The sequence below is a fragment of the Podarcis liolepis genome, assembly GCF_965112155.1.
Source record: "Podarcis liolepis genome assembly, chromosome: 7".
NCBI classification, from domain to species: domain Eukaryota; kingdom Metazoa; phylum Chordata; class Lepidosauria; order Squamata; family Lacertidae; genus Podarcis; species Podarcis liolepis.
Window position 1 is genome coordinate 74,524,989 of NC_139561.1, and position 22,028 is coordinate 74,547,016.

General features: G+C 45.3%; 1 protein-coding gene across 1 annotated transcript; it reads right to left on the bottom strand.

Moving 5' to 3' along the window:
- Nucleotides 1-331: 331 nt before the first annotated feature.
- Nucleotides 332-12,749, bottom strand: LOC310711150 (IgGFc-binding protein-like; the record flags this gene model as incomplete). The annotated part of the gene is made up of 7 exons (XM_083512618.1): nt 332-343; nt 1,147-1,346; nt 2,754-3,318; nt 5,817-6,415; nt 7,666-8,224; nt 11,134-11,629; nt 12,589-12,749. 7 exons carry the CDS (start codon nt 12,747-12,749, stop codon nt 332-334), a joined length of 2,592 nt encoding a protein of 863 aa, XP_083368744.1.
- Between the last annotated feature and the right edge of the window lie 9,279 nt (nt 12,750-22,028).

The following is a 22,028-nucleotide window of genomic DNA, read 5'->3' on the forward strand; positions in this document are numbered from 1 at the left end:
ACCTGCTGCCTGGTCCCTTCCATGCGGAAAGCAAGGGCTCCGCTCCTGATCTATAACCCCTCCCAAATTACACATTATTCAGGAAGCTTTTATTGTTTTATGTTTTGCTGTGTTCCTTTATATTTTTTGGAAGTGGCTGCCCAGAATGGCTGGGGCAAACCAGTCGGATGGGTGAAGTACAACAGACAGACAAACATTACGTTATAAGAATTTCAAGGTCTCAAATATAGAATAAATGTTCATAAATGCACACATATCTAAATATATGAACCATGTGCCTGAAATAGTATGGGAGAGCAATCCTGGAGCCATTTTGACTCTCCCAGTGACTTCAAATATTCTTCTGCAGTAAGGGAGGCAAATGGGGAAAGACGTCCCATTGTCTTTTCACTTGCAAATCCCATCTTAAGGGCGTATTTGTGTATGAATTTGAGCCTGTGACCTGCATTCAGGAACTAAAGTATTAACCATCACAAAAGAATGGCCAGGCTGTCCAGGTAATGCAACCAGTGACCATTGTCAGGTATCCTGGCAGACAGGACTTCTGCTGTAGACCGCCTCCTTCTGTGAGGCACGTATGATGTTTTGGGGAGGTGGTCTTGGGCTACAGGGTGGGCAATTTCAAAAGTCTGTATAAGGGTTTGTGCACCATTGCTCAGGGTTCTCCCTCCCTTCTATGTGTGGTGAGTGGGGACCCTGTTGTAACAGTTCCTTGAATAAAGACCAGGCTTACTAGCCGCTTTGATTCTCAATATAATCTGGTTGGCCTCTGTTGTTTTGTCCTACCAATAGGAAACTCACTTAAGGACTCTATACAGGCTCTGGATTACAGTGGTACCTTGGGTTACAGATGCTTCAGGTTACAGACGCTTCAGGTTACAGACTCCACTAACCCAGAAATAGTACGTCAGGTTAAGAACTTTGCTTCAGGATGAGAACAGAAATTGTGCGGCGGCAGCAGTGGGAGTCCCCATTTGCTAAAGAGGTGCTTCAGGTTAAGAACAGTTTCAGGTTAAGAACGGACCTCCGGAACGTATTAAGTTCTTAACCCCAGTTCACTGTACCCCAAAAGGAAAAGGGAGCAGTTTTTCTTATAACTATTATTATTATAACATTGGCTTTGACTGGACTGGACAACCAGCTCACTTTGTAGTGGCGCCCATCATGCTTGCAGCCACACTGCTCAGGCAAGACGCACTCATTGCCATTCCAATAGTAACCGTCGTCACAGAAGCACCCTTCAGAGCAAGCAGAGGCAGAGACGTTCTGGAGCCAGGTCCCGAAGCACAACTGATGCGAAGGACTGCCACAGAGCTCGTAGTGACTGTGTTGTGGGCACTGGAGATCTAGGGGTGGGGAAGAAGAAAGCGCTTTTCCTGAAAATAATTTTCTGGCAAGTTTTGGGTTTTTATTTCCCCCCCCCGACCTCCTCCTGAACCATTACAGAGGATTTCAGTCCTCCCCTACAGAGTGCTTGGCAAAATGGTTTCTGCACTCCTGACGTTAATGTTGGTTGCAGCTGTGGATCAACTAACATAGCAGAATGGTTACAGGTAGGCAGCCGTGTTGGTCTGCCATAGTCGAAACAAAATAAAAAAATTCCTTCCAGTAGCACCTTAGAGACCAACTAAGTTTGTTATTGGTATGAGCTTTAGCAGAATGGTGTGTGAATAAGCCCACTGTTAATGCACTATTTGTGCATCGGTAACGTTTTGCAACACAACAGCAACAACCACCACCAGACTGGAGAAGCCCAGAGTTTCATTCAACATTAAATAAACCAAATTTTAACAAAAGACAGCTTTCAGAGATAAGGTGTTGGAGAATTTCAACCCCCTCTCCAAGGATATCAGTCCCCATTACACACCCATTTTGTCACCCACAAAAACCATGGAGAAATTTGGGAGACCATTTATGCTTAACCCCAAGGTGGTACTCAATTAAGTTTTATTCAGAGCCATTGAAATCAATGTACCTAACTTAGTCGTGTTCATTAATTTCAACGGATCTCCTCTGAGTAAAGTTTACTTCAATACCATACCGAGTTTGTAAAATTCTGCGATCTCCACCCCACTGAGAAGAAAATGCCTTGTTAAAATTACAGCAGCCTTTTCGGGGGGAGCTATTATTTTTACATAATTTTTTCACCACAAGACAAGGAGGAGAATAAATACGGTAAAATAAATTGTGAGGCCGGTGAAACAGAAAGCAATTCTCTCCCTCTCTCTCTCTCTCTCTCTCTCTCCTTATGGGCATGTTTTCCCCTAAATACAAAAGTTTAATGATAATTATAACCATTTTCTTCTTATGTCCATGTAGTGTAAGTAGGGAAGGGGAAGGAATTCAGCTTGAATTTCAGTGAGAATCTACCTAATTTGCATGTTCTGCTATCTTTCAAATTTTGCACTTTTCTGAATTTGTGATGCAGCTCCCATTTGTGTACTAAAAAGGCCTTTTTTTAATGGAAAGTGTGTGTTAAGATGTACATAGTAGTGAAAATAACATATAAAGTGCACTATATGAGTTGCTTTGCAAAAATGGGTATATCAGGTAAAATACAGTACAAAAAATGTGTATATTGGGGAAAAGTGTGCAATTACATTTTTACAGGTTTTCATGAGCATTTTTTAAATTGCAAACCAATGCAAAAATGTGGAGAACTGAACTTAAGACTGGGAAAAATGAGAAACGATGAGAAACCAACACGAAAAGATTTCTCCGCTTCAAGTGTAACACAGCTCCAAGATACGTACTGCAGAAAGTATCGTTCCTCCAAGCTGAGATGCTCAGGTTCTCTCTCTGGCAGGCTGCGGCATACTTCTGAATGGACTGGCACAGGACCCTGCTGTCCCCTGGGGAGGCACAGAGGTCAAATATACAATCAGACAGATAGGGCTCAGGGCTAATTTCAGACCGACAAGGAGCAAAGGGCCCAGTGGGGTTCTGGATGATCCAACATCCACATTTTGCCTGGAGGATCTGTTCCTGCTCCAGGCACTGAGGGTAGGGGTCAGCAGAGCCACCGTCACAGCCCGGCACAGTCTCAGATTTCCAACCCGCAGCGAAGTAGGAGACATTCTTCCCCAAGGAGCCGTCTTGCATCATAAAGTCATCAGCGGCAGCTCCATTGAAGTTCCCACAAAGCCCGCAGGTGTGGCCCATGTATTCGGCGGGGATGGTGACAAAAAGGCTATGGGCCAGGTCAAAGCTCACTGCCAGGCCAAACTTCGCTCTCAGTGTTGTGTACACTCCATGCTGATAAATGACAGCTTCTCCTTGATTAATGTTGGCTGGAAGGTTTGCAGTTATCCCATCAATCTGATTGAAACAAGCAAAAAGTCAGAGACTGGTTAATCTGAAGGGTCATCAAGGAACTGGCACTCTTCTCTTCCGCAACAAAGCTTCTGGGTGGTGAAGTTACTTTGGCCCTTAAGAAACCATTCCTGTTCTCCTTACTTCAGAACAAAGTTCAGGAGCTGAGTGTAGAATTTTCAATGTGCAAATTTGATGCAGATTGGTGCCCCCACTTTTAGTGATGCGTTTCATGTGGGGCTTAAGTGGCCAATCTAAGGACAACTCCAAAACGACAATTGTCCTGGAATCTTTACGAATTATTGTAAAATTAATGAGTGTTAGAAAAAATGCTGGAATGAAACTATTTGGCTTTAGTAGAAATGCTATAAGGAATTATGTATAAATAAGTTTTAAGCTTTAAGCTTTAGGGCTTTTTATGGTAAGTTAAGGTTAAAATAAATTAAGGTAATTTAATGACAGAATATAGTGAAAGATGGAAAGGATTTGCTGAGATAATTAATAACTAGAATACAAAAAAGGGAGGTGTGAGGAGGTCGATGAAACAAGTTAACAAAAGATCAAGATTTGGGAATATTGGATTTGTTTTTAAATTTTTTGTTTGCTTTTGTTTTTGGTTTTGATGTATTGTGTGTTTTGTTTTTTGTTTTTTTGTTTTTATTGACTTGTATTGTTTAATGCCTTTTTTGTCTTTTTTTTCCTTTTCCTCCCCCCCCCCTCTGTAATTTTAAATTCTCAATAAATATCATTTATTAAAAAAGGAATCTTTACTAATCTGGCCTTGGTGAGATCAGGTATCTTACCTGGACATCAAGAGACTCATTGATGTGACTTTGCCTTGACTAGGCTTGGTTCCAGGGTCTCTTGCACTCTCATTGACTAGTTTCCTGTTTCACTGAGGTCTCTCCTTGACTTCTGCATCAGCCTCATACCTGCTTTGCTCTGACTCTGCATCTTAGCTCCTGTTGCGAAATAATCCTTGCCTAACTATGAGCCAACCCGATTGCCCCCTCAGTACATTCTTCCCCAACCTGGAGCCCTCCAGCTTTTTTTGAGTACAGCTCCCATCAGCCCCAGCCAGGATGGCCGATGGCTAGAAATGATAGGATTTGCAGCCCAAGACATCTAGAGGGCACCAGGTTGGGGAAGCCTGCCTTAAATTTTCACATAATAACAGAAATCACTAGGTTAAAGCTGACTGAAAGTCCAGAGGTAGCATTATTATCAATTTATGATGGGATAGAAGGGTCACATGCTATGAATGACTTGCTCACAAAATTATTGACAGCTGCACGAATTATTATAGCTAGAAAGTGGAAGGGGCAAGCAGAATATAAAATGGAAGAATGGTGTGGGATATAGCTATTAATGATAAATTAGCATGTGCCATTAAGGTAAGATGGGGAATATGCAGGAGAAATGACTTTGAGGAGATATGGAGGGTGTCTGTAGAATTTGTACTGTAAAAACAGAAAGGGGTCAAACCATCACAAGAGGTGTTGAAATTTTGGGAGGTTGGATAGTTACAATTGAATGGTCTCAGTGGTGGGGTGCACATTTTTATTCTTATTCATTTGTGATCATTACTTTGTCAAAATAAAATAAAATAAATTCATATGCCCCTGGCTATGTCAGTTCTCTTCTGGCATTGCCCTGCTCCTTCTTCATCTTTAAAATCCCTCCCCACGCCCCATTTCTCTGAATTTTGTATCTGCATCTCATCTCACTACAAATCCTAGCCCCGACCAGATTCTTCACAAGAGCAGGATGAACCTTGCCTCCACAGTATGGTGTACGTGTGGGCAATCAGTGAGCCACATGTGGCCCTCTTGACATGGCCTCCTGGGTGGTCCCTCTGCTACCACCATCTTTACCCATTTTGGAGGCTGACAAATTTGCTGCTCTGCCACACAGTATGAGCCATGGAACTTCAGCCACTGCAGGTGATGCTGCAAATATGCCACTAAGACTGCTTCCCAGTGGTGCTCACTGCACCCCCCATTGTAATCTTTTCTACCACAGCACAGAGAGTCTTTGTAACTGAAAAAAAGGTGCTGTCATCAATGCAACCCCTGCTTTCAAAAGGGATTCTCTCACCCTGCCAAGGTGGAGGCGGACACTGGTGGAGGAAGAGGAGTGTGGGGGGAGTGCACCGCCCCTGGCAGCGTGATCCTGGTGGGGTGCCATCACAGCTGTCCCCCTGCCCAGGCTGGGCACCACGCCCCCACAGGGATCATGCCACGCCCTCAGGACACGCACCACGCCCCTGCTGGCAGAACGCCATGCCTCCGGGATGCACACTAGCCCTGCCCCTGCCTGCTCTCTGCCCCCCAGTGCCGGAGCATGAAGCTCCGCCACTGGGGGGTGGGTCTTCTTCCCCCCTGCCCCCTACATGGCAGGGAAAGCCTGTATGCAGCTCCTTAGTGCAGCCCCACCCCTGCCAATGCTGTAGGAGCAAAAAGGCTGCTCGCCCCCACTTAAGAGCTTTCCCACATGCTATTTACCTTGACGGTTCCCCGGCGTCTATTCTGCAGGTGTATTTGATGGGTGCCCACTTGCACAAACACCTCTGAGGTCACAGACAAAGATCTGTTGTGCAGCTTCTCGTTCTTAACCTCAACCCTGAAGAAGGGTAAAGATGTGTTTGCCGTGCACAGCTCTGCAAATATGTACTTGCAGGTGTCCCAGAAGTCATAATGCCGGCCATCAAATGTCGTGTAGTGGAGATGCCCCGAAGCCCAACAAGTGCCACCCAACAGCTTGTGGCAACCATAAACGCCTTTGCGAATGCCACAGAACTCTCCAGGACTACAGGATGAGAGGGTGCACGTGACGGCATGGGTGGTGCTATCGCAGCGGCAAAAGCTACTGCAGTTTTCTCCTTGCCAGAAGGTTTCATCAGTCAGGTAGTATCTTCCACCGTGAGTGCAGCCGCACTGCTGGTGAGGCACACACTCAGTGCCACTCAACACGAAGCCAGGGTTGCACGGACACCCTTCGACACACCCAGTCCGGCAACGAGAGGGCACAGCTGGGTGGGCGCAAGAAGCAGGGCAGGAAGGTCCACAGAGTTCATAGTGGCTGTTGGCAGGGCAGCGCAACTCTGAAACAAGCACAAACGAAAAGATATTGAGAATGCAAAAGTGCAGCTCCTTCAACACTGTAGAGGAGACGGACTTCCGGGAAGGAGCTGAGCAGGTCGGTCGCAGCTTTCAGAGCTCCTCAAAAGTTGTAATTAAGTGGTGAATAATTGTGACAGAGTTATCTGTTGTTCTTATCTCCACGGACAGAGAACAAGCATTTACTCCTAGATGCTTGCTGTCGAGGGAATAGAGATATCCTATCAGAAAGATGCATGAACCAGGAGTGAGGAGAAATTACAGCATTCGCCCAAGCACTGCTTATGATAAAAAGGTAAAGGTAAAGGACCCCTGGCAGTTGAGTCCAGTCGCAGACGACTCTGGGGTTGCGGTGCTCATCTCGCTTTACAGGCCGAGGGAGCTGGCGTTTGTCCACAGACAGCTTTCCGGGTCATGTGGCCAGCATGGCTAAGCTGCTTCTGGTGCAATGGAACACCGAAACCAGAGCAGCGCATGGAAACACCATTTACGTTCTCGCCGGAGCCGTACCTATTTATCTACTTGCACATTTATCTACTTGCTTTCTAACTGCTAGGTTGGCAGGAGCTGGGACTGAATAATGGGAGCTCACCCCATCGTGGGGATTCAAACCGCCAACCTTCTGATCGGCAAGCCCAAGAGGCTCAGTGGTTTAAACCACAGCACCACCCGCATCCCTACTGCTTATGATACTGGAAATTAATCTCCAGGGAAAAGGCCAGCTGCACCTCCTATCTTTAATTACCTTTGAAACTATTATAAACTACTAAAGTAATTAAAGAAACCATTCCGCTATCAGTAAATAGGTCAAAACTGTAGAGGAGTTGATTGCAATGGGCATCTGGCAGATGCAACTTTTTTATTTTTATTTTAAAAAAGGATTTCAGAGCAGACCTCCGTGGTGAACTTTGTTTTGGTACTGTGGCTTTAGCAGGCACTGATGCTGTTTCTACCAGCCTTAATTTCTCAGTCCCAACCTCACCCCCCCCACACACACCCCTTATAGGACTGTTGTAAGGATGAGTGAGAAAATGTGTTCAAAATTCTCTGAATACACTAAAGCAGTGATTCTCAAACTTTTTTCTTCTCCCTCTGTAAACCAGTTGAAAAAATTGTTGGGGGTCCCAGCTTAATAAGCTTTTCTTTCTCGTTCTAGAAATCATAGCATAACTGCTCTAAAACACTGTGACCAGTATTGCTATTGCAGTTCACATTTCAGTTGTCAATCCCTTACCACACCCAGTGATCTCCCTCCAGGGCTGAATGGTGGCTCCGTGAATTTGGCACTGCTGGGCATACGTGCCCAGGACCTCACACAAATTGCTGCCGTTCGTGACACACATGTCCTTCACGCAGCTCTCGAAGTGGGCCTGTGTCACATCGGGGTCACTGCAGAGTCTAAATGGCCCATCTGGATCGCGGATGATTCCGCAGGAGCTCACAGAGGAGTACCGGTCTAGCAGGTCTTCGTCACAGCGTGGCAGAAACCCAACAACTGTGCAGTGGAAAGGTGAGCTGGCCTCCTTCCAGCTATTGCTAAAAGCGGCAGCATCCAAGAGCACAGTGCCATTGGGGCTTTTGAAGTCGTCGCTCCGATTCCCATTGAAGTCTCCACTGAGGCCGCAGAGCAGTCCGGAATAGGACTTGGGGACAGAAAATGACACATAGTAGGACCAGTCGTAAGAGACAAAGAGGCCAAAATCGGTCTGGATGATGGCAGAGAAGCCACTATAGTAGCCATAGATCTTCCCGTTTCCGAAGTCGAAAGGCAGCTGGAGGAGGATGCCGTTCAGCTAAATGGAAAGAAAGGCAGGGAGATGTCTTTCTCAGACCATTACGGCTGCATTCACAGTGAATGACAGGCCCAAATCCTTAAGCGGCCTTCATAACAGCCTTTCCCAACTTGGTAACCTCCAGATGTTGATGGACTCCAGCTCCTATCATCCCTGGCCATGCTGACTGAGGCTGATGGGAGTTGGAGTTCAGCAACACGGTCCAGCCACAAGTTCACCCATCGCAAGTTCTGGGTGGGGCATGTGGTTTCAGACAACTTAATGGTGTTTTTAAAATGGGAGAAGTATAGAGCTACGTAGAGGAGAGGCAGAACAAAATGTTGTAACGATACTTCAGTGCACAGGGGAAACACAACTCAGCCTAGATGGATAAAGGCCATAGCTGCTCCATCTATACATACTTCACATGCAGAAGGTTCAATCCCTTGCATCTCTGAGTAGGGTTGACATCCCGGAGAGCGTCCGCTTGTCACAACAGGCCATCCTTCCCAACTCTGATGATTGTCAATCTTTTTGGAAGCCTTCCAGCATCCATTACTTTTTTGGTAATGGAAGTAGCTCAGTGTTAGAAGATGCAGAGGACCTCAGGTTCCATCCCACCATCTCCACCTAGGGCAGTTAGGGACTCCCTACCTGAAACCCTGAAGAGCCACTGCCAATCAGCATGCACAATCATCAGGTGGAATAGCAGTCTGACTCATTAAAAGCAGCTTCCAATGTTCCCAGAGGGGAATGGCTCTGTTGCAGCCCAGTCCTTTCCCTTCCATTTCCCAAACAAGTATAGTAGAGGTGCGTGTGATTTGTCTATCAAGGCACTTTTAAAGCTGGTGCAGCATACATTTCTCAAGCCAAATTGTTGTTGCACGTAGCCAAGCCTACTTTAATGAGCAAACCACTTTATTCAATAATAATAAAAAATTACTGATGTGGTTTTCTCTACCCACATTTCTGTCAGATAGATTATGCCGCATATTAGTGGTTGGACCACAGAGTGCTCTCAGGGGATTACTGAATAGCAACCACCGCAACCAATTTAACCCAGAGTTACATTCCTTCCATCACTTAACAAAAGGGTGCAGCACACTCACTTTACATATTAAGCAAGCCAGTAAGTTATTGCGGACTGAATAAGCCATAGAGGAAGCCCTCACACTGGAACCCCAAGGCACATCCCACTAGAGCAGTGTTTCCCAACCTTGGGCCTCCAGCTGTTTTTGAACTACAATTCCCATCATCCCTGACCACTGGTCTTGCTAGCTAGGGATGATGGGAGTTGTAGTCCAAAAACAGCTGGAGGCCCAAGGTTGGGAAACACTGCACTAGAGAACTCTTGGACAATGAGCTCCACATTACAGTCATACCTTGGAAGACGAAAAGAATCTGTTCCGGAAGTCCGTTCAACTTCCAAAACATTTGAAAGCCAATGTGTGGCTTCTGATTGGCTTCAGGAAGCTCCTACAGCCAATCGGAAGCCACGGAAGCACCGCCGGATGTTCAGCTTCCAAAAATAGTTCGCAAACCGAAACACACACTTCCAGGTTTCGGGAGCCAGAACATTCGAGAACTAAGCTGTTTGAAAACCAAGGTACGACTTTATTTTTTCTCTCTCCTGATTAATAAGCAAGTAAACATTTCAGTTGTGGATGTAATACCTTCTGAAGGTTTTACCATTGCACAATTTCTCACTGGCCAAAGCTTGGCATCTTCAGAATTTGCTGGTTCAGTACATCCTAGCAAAGCTACAATAAAAAGCTAGTTCCAGGCGCTCCTCCCCCCCCCAAAAAAAAATATGTATGGGTACTCTCATTTTCCTACTCATATTGAAATACTGCCCCTCAATGAGGCCAAACTTAGATTCACAAAATGTTTAAGGGGGTATGCAAACCCCTGCTTTCCCCCCAGAAAAAAAGCACTGGCTAGATCCAAAGTAAGACTCATAAGTAAGATATTGTACCAGCCAAATAAGCGCCACCGGCTTAAGTTGCAATATGAATTCAAGAGTATAGGTGACAACCATTTGTAGCAAAGGGTAATTCATACGCAGGAAGGGTTCTATGTGTGCACCCCCTGCTGATTCGGGAACCACACTTGCAGGAGACCCAGGACGGACACCAGCCCTTGGACTGCACAATATTTGTATAGAAAGGCAGTGGCTAATTCAGATAGATGCTGGAGGTGTAGTGCTGAAAACAACGTATCTTTTTTTAAATAGCTGATTTTATTTATATGTTGTAAAAAAAAAAAAAGGAGGTTAAATGACTTTTACTTATAATCTTAATGTGCATTTTATTTTCTGTAAACTGCTTATAAGAATCCAGACAGTGAAAATCCAGAGAGAAAAGTTGTTGAGTTTTTTGTTTTGTGCCAAAGTTGTTGACTGGGGGGGGGACAAAATCACAAAAAATGACGCTTTTGAGCTACTTTTAAGGAAAATCAGTGAAAATGACACAACCGACCTTTTATCGCCCGGACACTGCTATCGTGCAGTATTCAGGATGTACCTGGGAAGTTCCGGACAAATTGCAACCCTACAATTAACTAGTATACAAATCCCATCAGACCTTCTTTGGAGGTCTTTAAGCAGAGGCTTGACAGCCATATGTCAGGAGTGCTCTGATGGTGTTTCCTGCTTGGCAGGGGGTTGGACTCGATGGCCCTTGTGGTCTCTTCCGACTCTATGATGCTATTCTATGATTCTATGAAATAAAACACACAATTAAGAACATGCATCCCATTGAGTGTGACAACAGGGATCCAGGTCTGCATCTGCATGCAGCCCGTGTTCCTCCTCCTCTGCCAAGCCTGCCCAAGTGTTTGTGCATCCAACCACTGAGATCCTTCTCCGCCATGCAACAGAAAATAATGCCAGGTGGAACCAGACAAGGAAAGAATACGGACAAGGTCCTTACCTGCACTTTGCCGTACTGACCAGCCGCTATGGCAATGTGCTCCCCATAGACGTCTATCTCCACCAGACGTGCCCATGTTGCGGCCAAGGAGCCCCGGTGTTCGTTCTCCACTTTTATGGCGAAGTAAGGGAGGGCTCCCTGGGGGGCACAGTACTTGCTCAGCGTGTATTTGCACGTTCCCTCATAGTCAAATGCGACCCCATCAAAAGTGACGTAATGGGGGTCCCCAAAGACCCAGGAGTTGCCAAAGGTCGCCGGGTAACAGCCCAGCACGCCGCCCACAACTCTGCATGTTTCCAGAGCCCCACATGCATGCTTCTGGCACTCCATGGGGTGGGAAGGGCGCCTACAGGAGCATTTCTGGCTGCAGGTATCTGTCAGGATCACGTCATCTCCCAGCTGGTAATACTGGCTGTTCAGAGTGCAGCCGCAACGGTCCAGGGGCACACAAGCTTCTCCGCTAAGAATGTAGCCTCTGTTGCAAAAGCAGCCCTCCCTGCAAGTAGGGGACAGGGAAGAAAGTCAATTCAGTTCACATTTAGAGGCAGGAGTGTCAGGTTGGCACCGCAACCATGGGAGCCCAGGGCCGTGAGTATAGCATGCATGGCCCTGGCACCGAAATTTGTGGGTGCCCAGCCCCTTCATGGGGAATTTTGTGGGTGCTCAGGCACCCAGGGCCCCAAGGAGTTGGCACCCACGTTTAGAGGTGAGTCCTCCTAATTCGTGCTTTTCAAGCCGAAATTCCTGCAAATTTTGCACTGCAGTTCTCCAGCCAATAATGTATACAGAAATGCATATGCTTCTTTATGATTTCCAATTTTATACATTTCAATAATTTTACAATCATTTTAACATTTCAAAACGTGACTTCCTTCCCTCTCTTTCTGTGATTCCTTAAATTTATTTTTAATATTTTCTGCATATCCAAATTAACTTAATTTGCTCACTTATTCATCTACTTTAAGTGTATACTCTTATAAAACAGCAGGTTATTACAATAATCTTGGCAATGTTCTTCTCTGTTTACAATTTGCCTGTAAATATTCAATAAACCATTTCCATTCTTTTATAAAAAGTTTGTTATCTTGATTTCTTATTTTTCCGGTAATTTTTGCCATTTCTGCATATTCAGTAAGTTTTTGTATCCATTTTTCTTTTGCTGGGACTTCTTTTTTCCATTTTTGGGCATATGCTTCGGTAAAGTGTGTATAAAAATGCTTACATTTGTGAAAATAAGATACAAAAATGCATTTTATTAGGGGGAACTGCTTTGCAAAATTCTGTCTATTGGGGGAAATTGCACACAAATATGTGTCTATTGGGAGAAATTTGCAATAAATGCTGATGGATTTTCTTGAGGACTTAAAAAAAAATGCAAACTAAGAATGAGGAGTATGTGATTGGAAAACTGAAAAACTGAGAGAAACCAAAACTGATGGATTTGCCTGTCCTTACCTGCAAGGCTCATTGCAATAAAGTGGGGCTGTAGAATCTAAGCAGCTGGCTGGGCAGGCAGTAGAGCAAGGCTCATAATGGCTGTTCTCTGGACAAGTTATTCCTGATGGAGAAAGGACGTATGAAGAGGGGTAGAGGAAATCAGTGCTGGCCCAAGACATTTTGCTGCCTGGAGAGGAGTGCAAACATACACACTCTGCTACGCCCAACTTTTCATAAAGTTGTGCTGCACCATACATAAAGTTGTGCTGCACCATTCAAACACCAATTTATGCCTTTACCAACTCTCTGCAAGCTAAAGAAGGTCACTTCACCCTGCTGAATAGCATGGCTGGGCTTGAAAAGAAAATTAGGTTCCTAAATAATGCACATGGTACCTGAGTTGATACCAGGGTTTCCCAAACTTTGGTCACCAGCTGCTTTTGAACTCCAACTCCCATCATCCCTAGCTAGCAGGACCAGTGGTCAGAGATGATGAGAATTGTAGTCCAAAAAGAGATGGAGAGTCAAATTTAGGAAACCCTGGACTAGACACACACACACACACCTGTTCTTCTTCTGGCCCTTTCTCATAATATAGCAATGGGAAACCTATGGCCTCCCAGATGTTGTTGAACCCAAAGTCCCTCCAGCCCCTAGAGAGGCTGCATTTAGCTGCTAGGCCTCAGGCTCCCTACCCCACCAGGCTGTCCTCACAACAAGCCTGGGCTGGAAAACAGGGGCTCATAGGTGATTGTCGCCACCATTATTATGGTTGACTCACGACAAAATGCATCCGATCTCCACTGCCCAACTGTGGCATTTGCTGCTTGACAACGTCCAGCATAAATATGGAGAAATTCACACAGTACCGTCCGATTGCCCCCAGATGTGCAAAGATCATACATGCAGCTTTCCATAAAGCTGGAGAGAGGCAGAGCCTTTGCACAGTTTGCAAAAGGACCTGGAGATTCCTTCAGGATGCCACAGTACTCTGGGCTGGAAAAAAGAGCCAATTCGGTTGAAGGGCAGCTTGGCAACTCTTGGGTGTCCCCACACTGGTCCTCCGCATAGTGCACCTGCCAGCTTTTAGCAAACAGAGCTGCTGATGCCGCGAGGGATCTGTTTGGAGTCGAGAAATCATCAGCGGGGTTTTCATTCAGGGTTCCACAGAGGCCACAGGTGGCATTATGGTAGCTGGCAGGAACAGCAACCTCTACATGTTGACTCCCCTTGTAGGAAATTTCCACCCCCAGATCGGTGGCTATCATAGTTGAGAATCCACTCTGATGCACTCGGATCTTGCCACCAAGGAGGGTCACAGGAAGAAGGCTCTTGATTCCATTGATCTAGAAGGGGGTTCAGCAGAATAAAGCAGAGTTAAAAGCCATAGCTTAGCTCTTGCCTAGACTGTACTTAAGAAAGTGATGCTGGCCCCACACGATAACAGTTCTAGATAGATCTGAGATCTATCCAGACAGACACCTGAGATCTGAACTCAGGGAATTATGGACACTATTATGTTCCTGTATCTGTTCCAGTAATCAGCTGCAAAGAAAGCAGGGTCATAGCTCAGTGTGAAGGACTCATAGGCTAGTTCAGGGGTAGAGAATCTGTTTTGCCTGCAGAAAGTCACACAGGTTCAAATCTTTGGCATCTCCATGTTAAAAGAATTAGGTAGCAGGTGATTTGAAGACCCCCCTGCCTGAGATCCTGCAGAACTACAGCCAATAGTATCAGTCTGGCCTTTCCCATTGTGAAAGGGCCATAGCTTAGTGGTAGACCATCTGCTTTGCATGCAGAAGGTCACAAGTTCAATCCCTGGCATCTCCAGGTACCTGGAGAGCTGCTGCCAGCTAGGGTGGACCAGAGGTGTAGAACCATCAGGCTGCAGACCAAAGGAGAGAAGGGAAAATATTTCCTCACCACTGCAGGAACTGTTTCCACCCCAGCTGGTTTTTATAAAAATCTAAGTTTGTTTGTTTATTTGTTGTTGTTTTTTTAAAAAACAACTATTTCCTCCCCAACCCTATTTCCTTGTGTGTTATTTCTTTAAAACTGAGAGAAAGGACTGTCTTACTACTGGTTCTTGTATGTCACTAGGGGTGTCTTTTCAGCTAGTGAAGGGGTGAAGAAAACTGGCCCTCCATGGTCAATGTTGAGATGATGGGAGCTGCAAGACTACAGATTCCCCACCCTTGAGTGAAAGTGGTGTGGGGAGAGGGGAGGCTGCAAAGAGAGAAAGAAAAATAGTAAATAAGGAGAGAAGAGCAGATGCAAACCTGGAGAGTTTAGGATTTATCTTGGCTGTTGAATTCAAAGCACTTACCATGACATGCCCAGCAGAGTTGGCTATTACAGCAATGTCCTGTCCGTAGACCATCATGCGCAAGTGCTCTATCTGTGACACTTCTAGGGTTTCCCCTGAAATCCCTGCTTCCACCCGATAATACTCCAGGCTGTGGTTGTTGGAGGGTGCACACATCTGAGACAGCACATAAACACAGTTGCCTTGGAACTGGTACAGTCGGCCATCAAAGGTGGTGTAGTGCCGCCCACCCAAGACGTGGCAGGTGGCCTTATGGGTGGGCCGGCACACATGGTACCAGGAATTTGGCTGGCAAATCTCATCTGCAGAGCACCTGCTGGCCTGGCATGTCACCCTGGGATCTTCAGACATGCACTGGCACTTCTCCTCACAAGCTGATTCAGTCCAGAAGGTGGCACTGACTGGCAGGAAATTAGCTATCAAGACAGAATGCAAGTCATAAGCAACTTAAATGACCAGAAGGGCTTGTGCCAATAGCTTGTGCGAGAGCTTTCTGGTTTCATTATATTCACATTACAAACGCAACTGAAGCAATAGCCATCGCAAACCTCACAGGTGAGGTTAAAACAGCACAAAGAATCATAGAGTTGGAATAGACCACAAGGGCCATCGAGTCCAACCCCCTGCCAAGCAGGAAACACCATCAGAGCACTCCTGACATATGGTTGTCAAGCCTCTGCTTAAAGACCTCCATATTAGTCAAATCAGGAAAGAGATGCTAAAATTTAACAGCAGTAAGATATCCATACAGAAATCTGCCTTATACAAGGTCCACCTAGACAAGGCTCTCCAAGACATTTCCCCCTTCATCTGGCCACTTCACTGAAGACGTGAAGCATCAGCTGTACTGCCGAGTGATGGCCCTTCCCTTATGGCAGAGGTGGGGAATCTCCAAACCGCAGGTCAAACTAGGTCTGCTCATTTGGCTCCCAAGGCAGTTGGGGGCAAGTCTAGGCACACCTATCTGTCCTACACCTGATGCCATACAGTGGTACCTCAGATTACAGACACTTCAAGTTACAGATGCTTCAGGCTACAGACTCTGCTAACCCAGAAATAGTAGCTCGGGTTAAGAACTTTGCTTCAGGATGAGAACATACCGTAAATCACGCGCTGGCGGCGCGGCAGCAGCGGGAGGCCCCATTAGCTAAAGTGGTACCTCAGGTTAAGAACAGTTTCAGGTTCTGCCAATCAGTTGATTGGTGACACCTACAAAGCCCTGGTCATCAGCTGACTGTCAATGCGGGCATAAATGGGTCACCCAACATCCTGACATTGGGGGATTGATAGCTGGGCAGGATCATCCATGGCAGAGAGATGAGGATCTGGCCCATTATCTGGATCCAGTTTCCCTACACTAGGTCTTACCCTGATGTCATGCTGCTGTCTGCTTAGCTACCAACAGGTAGTGTTGCAAATCACAGCACAGGGCACATTTCTGAGAGCTGTGGGGCCATCATAGCAGTGTTGGAGTGCAAGGACAAGGGACGTAGAGGAGGGAGACAGAGGTAGGTGGGCAGGTCACGAAATAGGATTAGGCAACTCCCCAGCTACCATCCTTCTCTGCCACCACCTGCCATTTCCCTCTTCCTTGCCCTCTGCCGCTGATCTGAAACACCATCCTTGGAGTGAAGCAGGCAGTATAAGCTGGAGCAGTGGGAGGAGGTCTAAGGAAGGTGGGTGAATTTGGGGAGGCCGGGGAGGACAGGGGTTGGTGGGTGTGGAACTGATAGCAAAGCAGATGTTCCTTATGACCCTTCCCAAGATTTTAGAAGAATTTGATCTGGATCCTTCATAGTTCTTCTTATATTCTTATTGAGTAGTGATCAACGTACCTTTGTAAACACAGCCATTTGGCACTGCAAAGACATCCACCTCAAAGACCCAGCGCCCAGGGTCCATGATGTTACTTGTGGAGCTGACATTAATGATGCTTGGAGTCCAAGATCCAGGGATGTTGAAGTAGTTGTTAGCATCTCCATTGTTAAATCCAGCCTGGAAGAGAGAAATGGAACATGAGCAAAGGATGAGAGTTCTGCTCATGTGTCTCCAGAACACATGGTTTGCTAGGTAACACTTCACTTCCTCCTGCTGAACTGGATCAACCAGATCATCTACCTTCATCAACCTGGTGCCCTCTAGATGTTTTGAACAACTACTTCCTTTCAGCATGTAACCAGAGGTGGGACTTACCTGAGCAGGTGTGCCCTCCAAGCCGGTGTGAGCATCTCCACCACTTGCCTGCCCTGATATCCACTGGATGTCCTGATAGTTCAGTATAACGAAAGACAGTTTACCATTGGAGGTTAAAACAGCCTGGAATGTGTTCACCTATACAAAACAGGTGCCAAATGTGGGATATATCAGTCTCATATAACCAACATGCTTAACTCTAATTAATGCATTAAGGGGTTAAGGTAAAGGTAGAAGGTCAAATGACCCCTGGACCATCAAAGGCAACTGCGGGGTGCGACACTCATCTCGCTTCAGACCAAGGGAGCTGGCATTTGTCCACAGACAGCTTTCTGGGTCATGTGGCCAGCATGACTAATCCACTTCTGGCACAATGGAACACTGTGATGGAAGCCAGAGAGCACGGAAAGGTCATTTACCTTCCCACCACAGTGGTACCTATTTATCTGCTTGCAGTGGTATGCTTCGAACATGCTAGACTGGCTGGGACAGAGTAACAGGAGTTCACCCTGTTGTGCAGATTCGAACTGCCAACCTTCTGATCAGCACACCCAAGAGGCTCAGTGGTTAGACCACAGCACCACCCACGTCCCTGCTATTAAGGGGTTAAGATCACAGAGTAAGCCGGTCGGCGCCAGCGCTAATGGCGGTCCTCTTTCCGAGCTCCGGAAAAGGACTGCCCTGCGAGTTCGGGTCTGTCCCGCTACGGCAAGCGGGGGACCCCTAAAATCACCGGCGTGAAAGCCGGTGAACGAGGAGATTCGGTGGGCACCAGGAGCGCCCCCCCCCTTTACCACAGAAAGAGCCTTTTTAAAGGCTCTGGAACGACATCGGGGGAGCGCGGTGCTGAGAATCGCTACCCAGCCCGCAGGGTGAAGCCGCGTCGCTATTAGTGGAGAGCGCCGATTCCTTCCTGTAAATTTCGGACAGAAAAAACCCGTGAGTAAAACGGAACGTCTATTTGAAACTAAAATCTGGAAATTTGGCTGAAAACGGGGAGGTGAAAATCAAGGAAGCCTGCCTTCCCCCGACTGCATGAAAGTGAAAGCAACGAAACTGTAAAGCTGCATCCGCAAGGGACATTGCTTTTGATTAATTAAACCTGACATCTGGACTTTAGATCTCCCCTCTAGCTAGCAGGGCAGAGGGGAGGCAAGAGAGACATTAGTAACTGCATGATCTATTTAAAAGAAAAACTTTCTGCTGTCTCAATAACCTGAAACGGTCTGCCTAGTAAGACAATAGGACACTGAACTGATTTCCTCCTGTGAAAGTTACATTGTGACACAAAGTTTCTGCATTGTTTGGCTACAGTATACCAGAGCAGGCTGAGACAGTATCTATTGGGAAACTGTGGCAACTTTTATTTACAAGCCTCCTGCTATACTTGTTTTAAACCTTTCTTCCTTTTTTCTACGTATTTGGACATTTTCTTTGCCTTTGTATTCGGACTTTGCCTTTGTATCTGGACATTTTGATTTGCTCCCCCTAGAGGGTAAAGTAAAAGCTGACACAGCTCAAGACAGTGGAACTTTCCATCGGGAAATAGTTCCCGTGGGAAACGACCTTGACATGAGTGGTTCACAAGAAGAGGTAGCCACAAGAGCTAAGACTAGACAACAACAACAGTACCAGCAGCAGCAGCAGCAGCAACAGCAACTAAAGAAAAGAGGCTCGATCACAGGCGCAACCCCAGCAGGACCTACAGGAACAAAAGGACAAGAAAAAGTGACAACGGTCTCCATGGATGCTGTGACACAAGCCTTACTTAAGATAAACCAATCCCTGGAGACTTTAACAAAACAGACTTCAGAAAATACACAAAAACTAACAGAAATATCAGCAAGATTAGACCAGAACACAGAATCTATAAATAAATTGGTCGAGGAAAATTCTACTACACGTAAAATTGCGGAAGAAGCTAGAGCTATTGCTGGAGAGACTCAAGAGAACCTAGAACCGATTGTTAAAAAGGTGCATGAACATGACGCAACTCTGGCTCTGTGGGAATTACAGAGAAAAGAGAGGAATTTGAAATTGAGATTAATTCCAGAGAACGAAGGTGACAACCTCGTGGAGTTCCTAACACAAGAGTTCGCTGACTGTTGGGAAGATTTGGAGGAAGACGAATTTAAAATCACAACAGCGTTTAGACTGGGTAAAAAACAGAACAGAAAGACTCCGAGAGACTGTTTAATTACACTTAGATCCAAGGAAGAAAGAGACAAAATATTAAGACTACACTTTGAAAAGGCCTTGCAATTTGGAAATTCAGCTGTACAGATTTTTAAAGACATTCCTAAATATATCCTCGATCTGAGAGCTTCATACAAGGATTTGGTTTATCTGCTAAAGAAGAACACTATACTTTTCAGGTGGGAATTTCCACAGGGATTGTCCTTCGATTACAAGGGGAAGAAGGAGAAAATAAAGACTATACAAGATAAAGAGAAATTTTTGGAAAGAAATCGAGAGGACCTACAGAAGGGAACTGTGGACCCTCTTGCAGAACAGAGGAGAGCAATAGATATTCTGAATCTTTCGTTTGGACACAAACCACCACCATCAGAGGAAGAGCAACAACTTGGAGCTGTTGGAGGAGTGCCAGAAAAATAACAAGATGGCCCTGCAATTCCTTAGTTGGAATTGTAATGGCCTCAACATGCCTTTGAGGAGACGACAAGTTTTTCATATTCTGAACAGAGAACAACTGGACTTGATATGCCTACAAGAGACCCATATAACCAGAGCTCACAGGAGATTACTTATAAATAAAAGACTAGGACAAGAATTTATCTCATCAGATAAAGTTAAAAAAAGAGGAGTTGTGATCTACGTAAAAGAGAAGTGGGCCCCAAAAATGATGTTTAAAGATGAACAAGGAAGATATTTGGCAGTTGAGATACAAGTACAAGGACAAAAATTTCTGATAGTTGGAATCTACGCACCAAATGAAGGTAAGGCAGAATTTTTCAAGAAACTTCATGAAACTCTGACGGACTATTTGGATTACAATATGATAATTATGGGAGACATGAATGGTGTGGTCTCCACTAACATGGACAAGGCACAAAGACTGACAGTTACCAAGGAAGGGAGACTCCCTAAGTCTTTCTTTGAAATGACGGAAAATATGGACTTAATAGACATTTGGAGAACAAGGAACCCTCTTGAGAGAGAGGGAACCTTTTTCTCCCAAGCAATGATGACCTGGACCAGAATCGATCAAATCTGGATTACTAGTGGGATGGCTCCGAAGATCAAGAAGGTAGAAATCTGCCCAAAAACCTGCTCCGACCATAACGCCGTGAAAATGGAAATGAAACTTACAACAACTGGTCAATTTAGATGGAGGATGAATGACACCCTCTTTCGAGATAAGGAGATCCTTATCAAGGCCCAAAAAACTTTAAAGGACTATTTTGAAATAAATCTAAGGGCCGATGTGGAAAAAAGAGTGATCTGGGATGCAAGCAAAGCTGTGATGCGGGGTTTTTTGATCCAACAAAATTCAATAAAGAGGAGGAAACAGAATGAGAAAAAGGAAAAAAATTTGGAAAAGATAAAGGAAGGAGAGAAAAAATTAAGAGTAAAACCAAAGTCCCAGGAGATTTTGAGAGAGATTAAGTTATACCAAGCACAATATATGGAATTGATGAACCAAGAGATTGAATGGAAGATAAAGCAAATGAGACAAAGGACATTTGAATCGGCAGACAAATGTGGTAAACTTCTGGCATGGCAATTGAAGAAAAGACAGAAACTGAATACAGTTACAAGCCTAGAAGTGGAGGGAAAGAACATATCTAAACCCAATGAGATTAGAAATTGCTTTTTGAGTTGTTTGCAGGGAGGTTAGACAAAGTTGGCTAATCAATGAGAATCCACTCTCATTTGTTTGTGGGGATGTAGACGGACGTTGCATCAAAGCAGCAGTTATCTCACACCCACACTGCCCACTGCATTGTCCAGTCACTTTCCTTATCACAAAAGGTCCAATATTCTGGGGAAGTGGATTTCTTGCAGAAGAGCTCCCCATCTACTACAGTCACACAACCAGAGTTTTGCTGGTATGTGATTGAATCCCAAACCATAAACAGCACATTCCGGAAGCACCCTATGATTGATTATGAATGGTTTGTCGCATGTACATGAGAAAAACAAACATGAATTTAAAAATCAAAAGCATTCATTGCATTTGTTTGGCCTTTAAGGGTGTACCATTAAATTCACATGGACATTTTTTTAATGTGCACACGAGTGGGAGTGGCATCTTCCTCCTTTATTCCAGTGAATATTGTTTGCTTTTAGACTGCGGTTAACTGGAGCAGAAAGCAATGAGCCGTCTACTTACAGTTCCCTTGATTTTGTCAGCTGGGGAAACTATTACTCTGCTCTGTAATCTGGTCACGGTGTCCCAAGGCTTTAAAATTCTTAACCAGGCATTTAATCAGGATTTATTGCGACTTTTATGGCACATTAAATACATGCCAGGTTACAGTTAAACACAAGTAAATGGAGGACGTTAAGCAGGGCCCAGGTTGTAATGGGAGAAAACAGCTTTTATTTTCACCAGATGAATCATAGAATCATAGAATCATAGAGTTGGAAGAGACCACAAGGGCCATCGAGTCCAACCCCCTGCCAAGCAGGAAACACTATCAGAGCACTCCTGACATATGGTTGTCAAGCCTCTGCTTAAAGACCTCCAAAGTAGGAGACTCCACCACACTCCTTGGCAGCAAATTCCACTGTCGAACAGCTCTTACTGTCAGGCAGTTCTTCCTAATGTTTAGGTGGAATCTTCTTTCTTGTAGTTTGGATCCATTGCTCCGTGTCCGCTTCTCTGGAGCAGCAGAAAACAACCTTTCTCCCTCCTCTATGTGATATCCTTTTATATATTTGAACATGGCTATCATATCACCCCTTAACCTCCTCT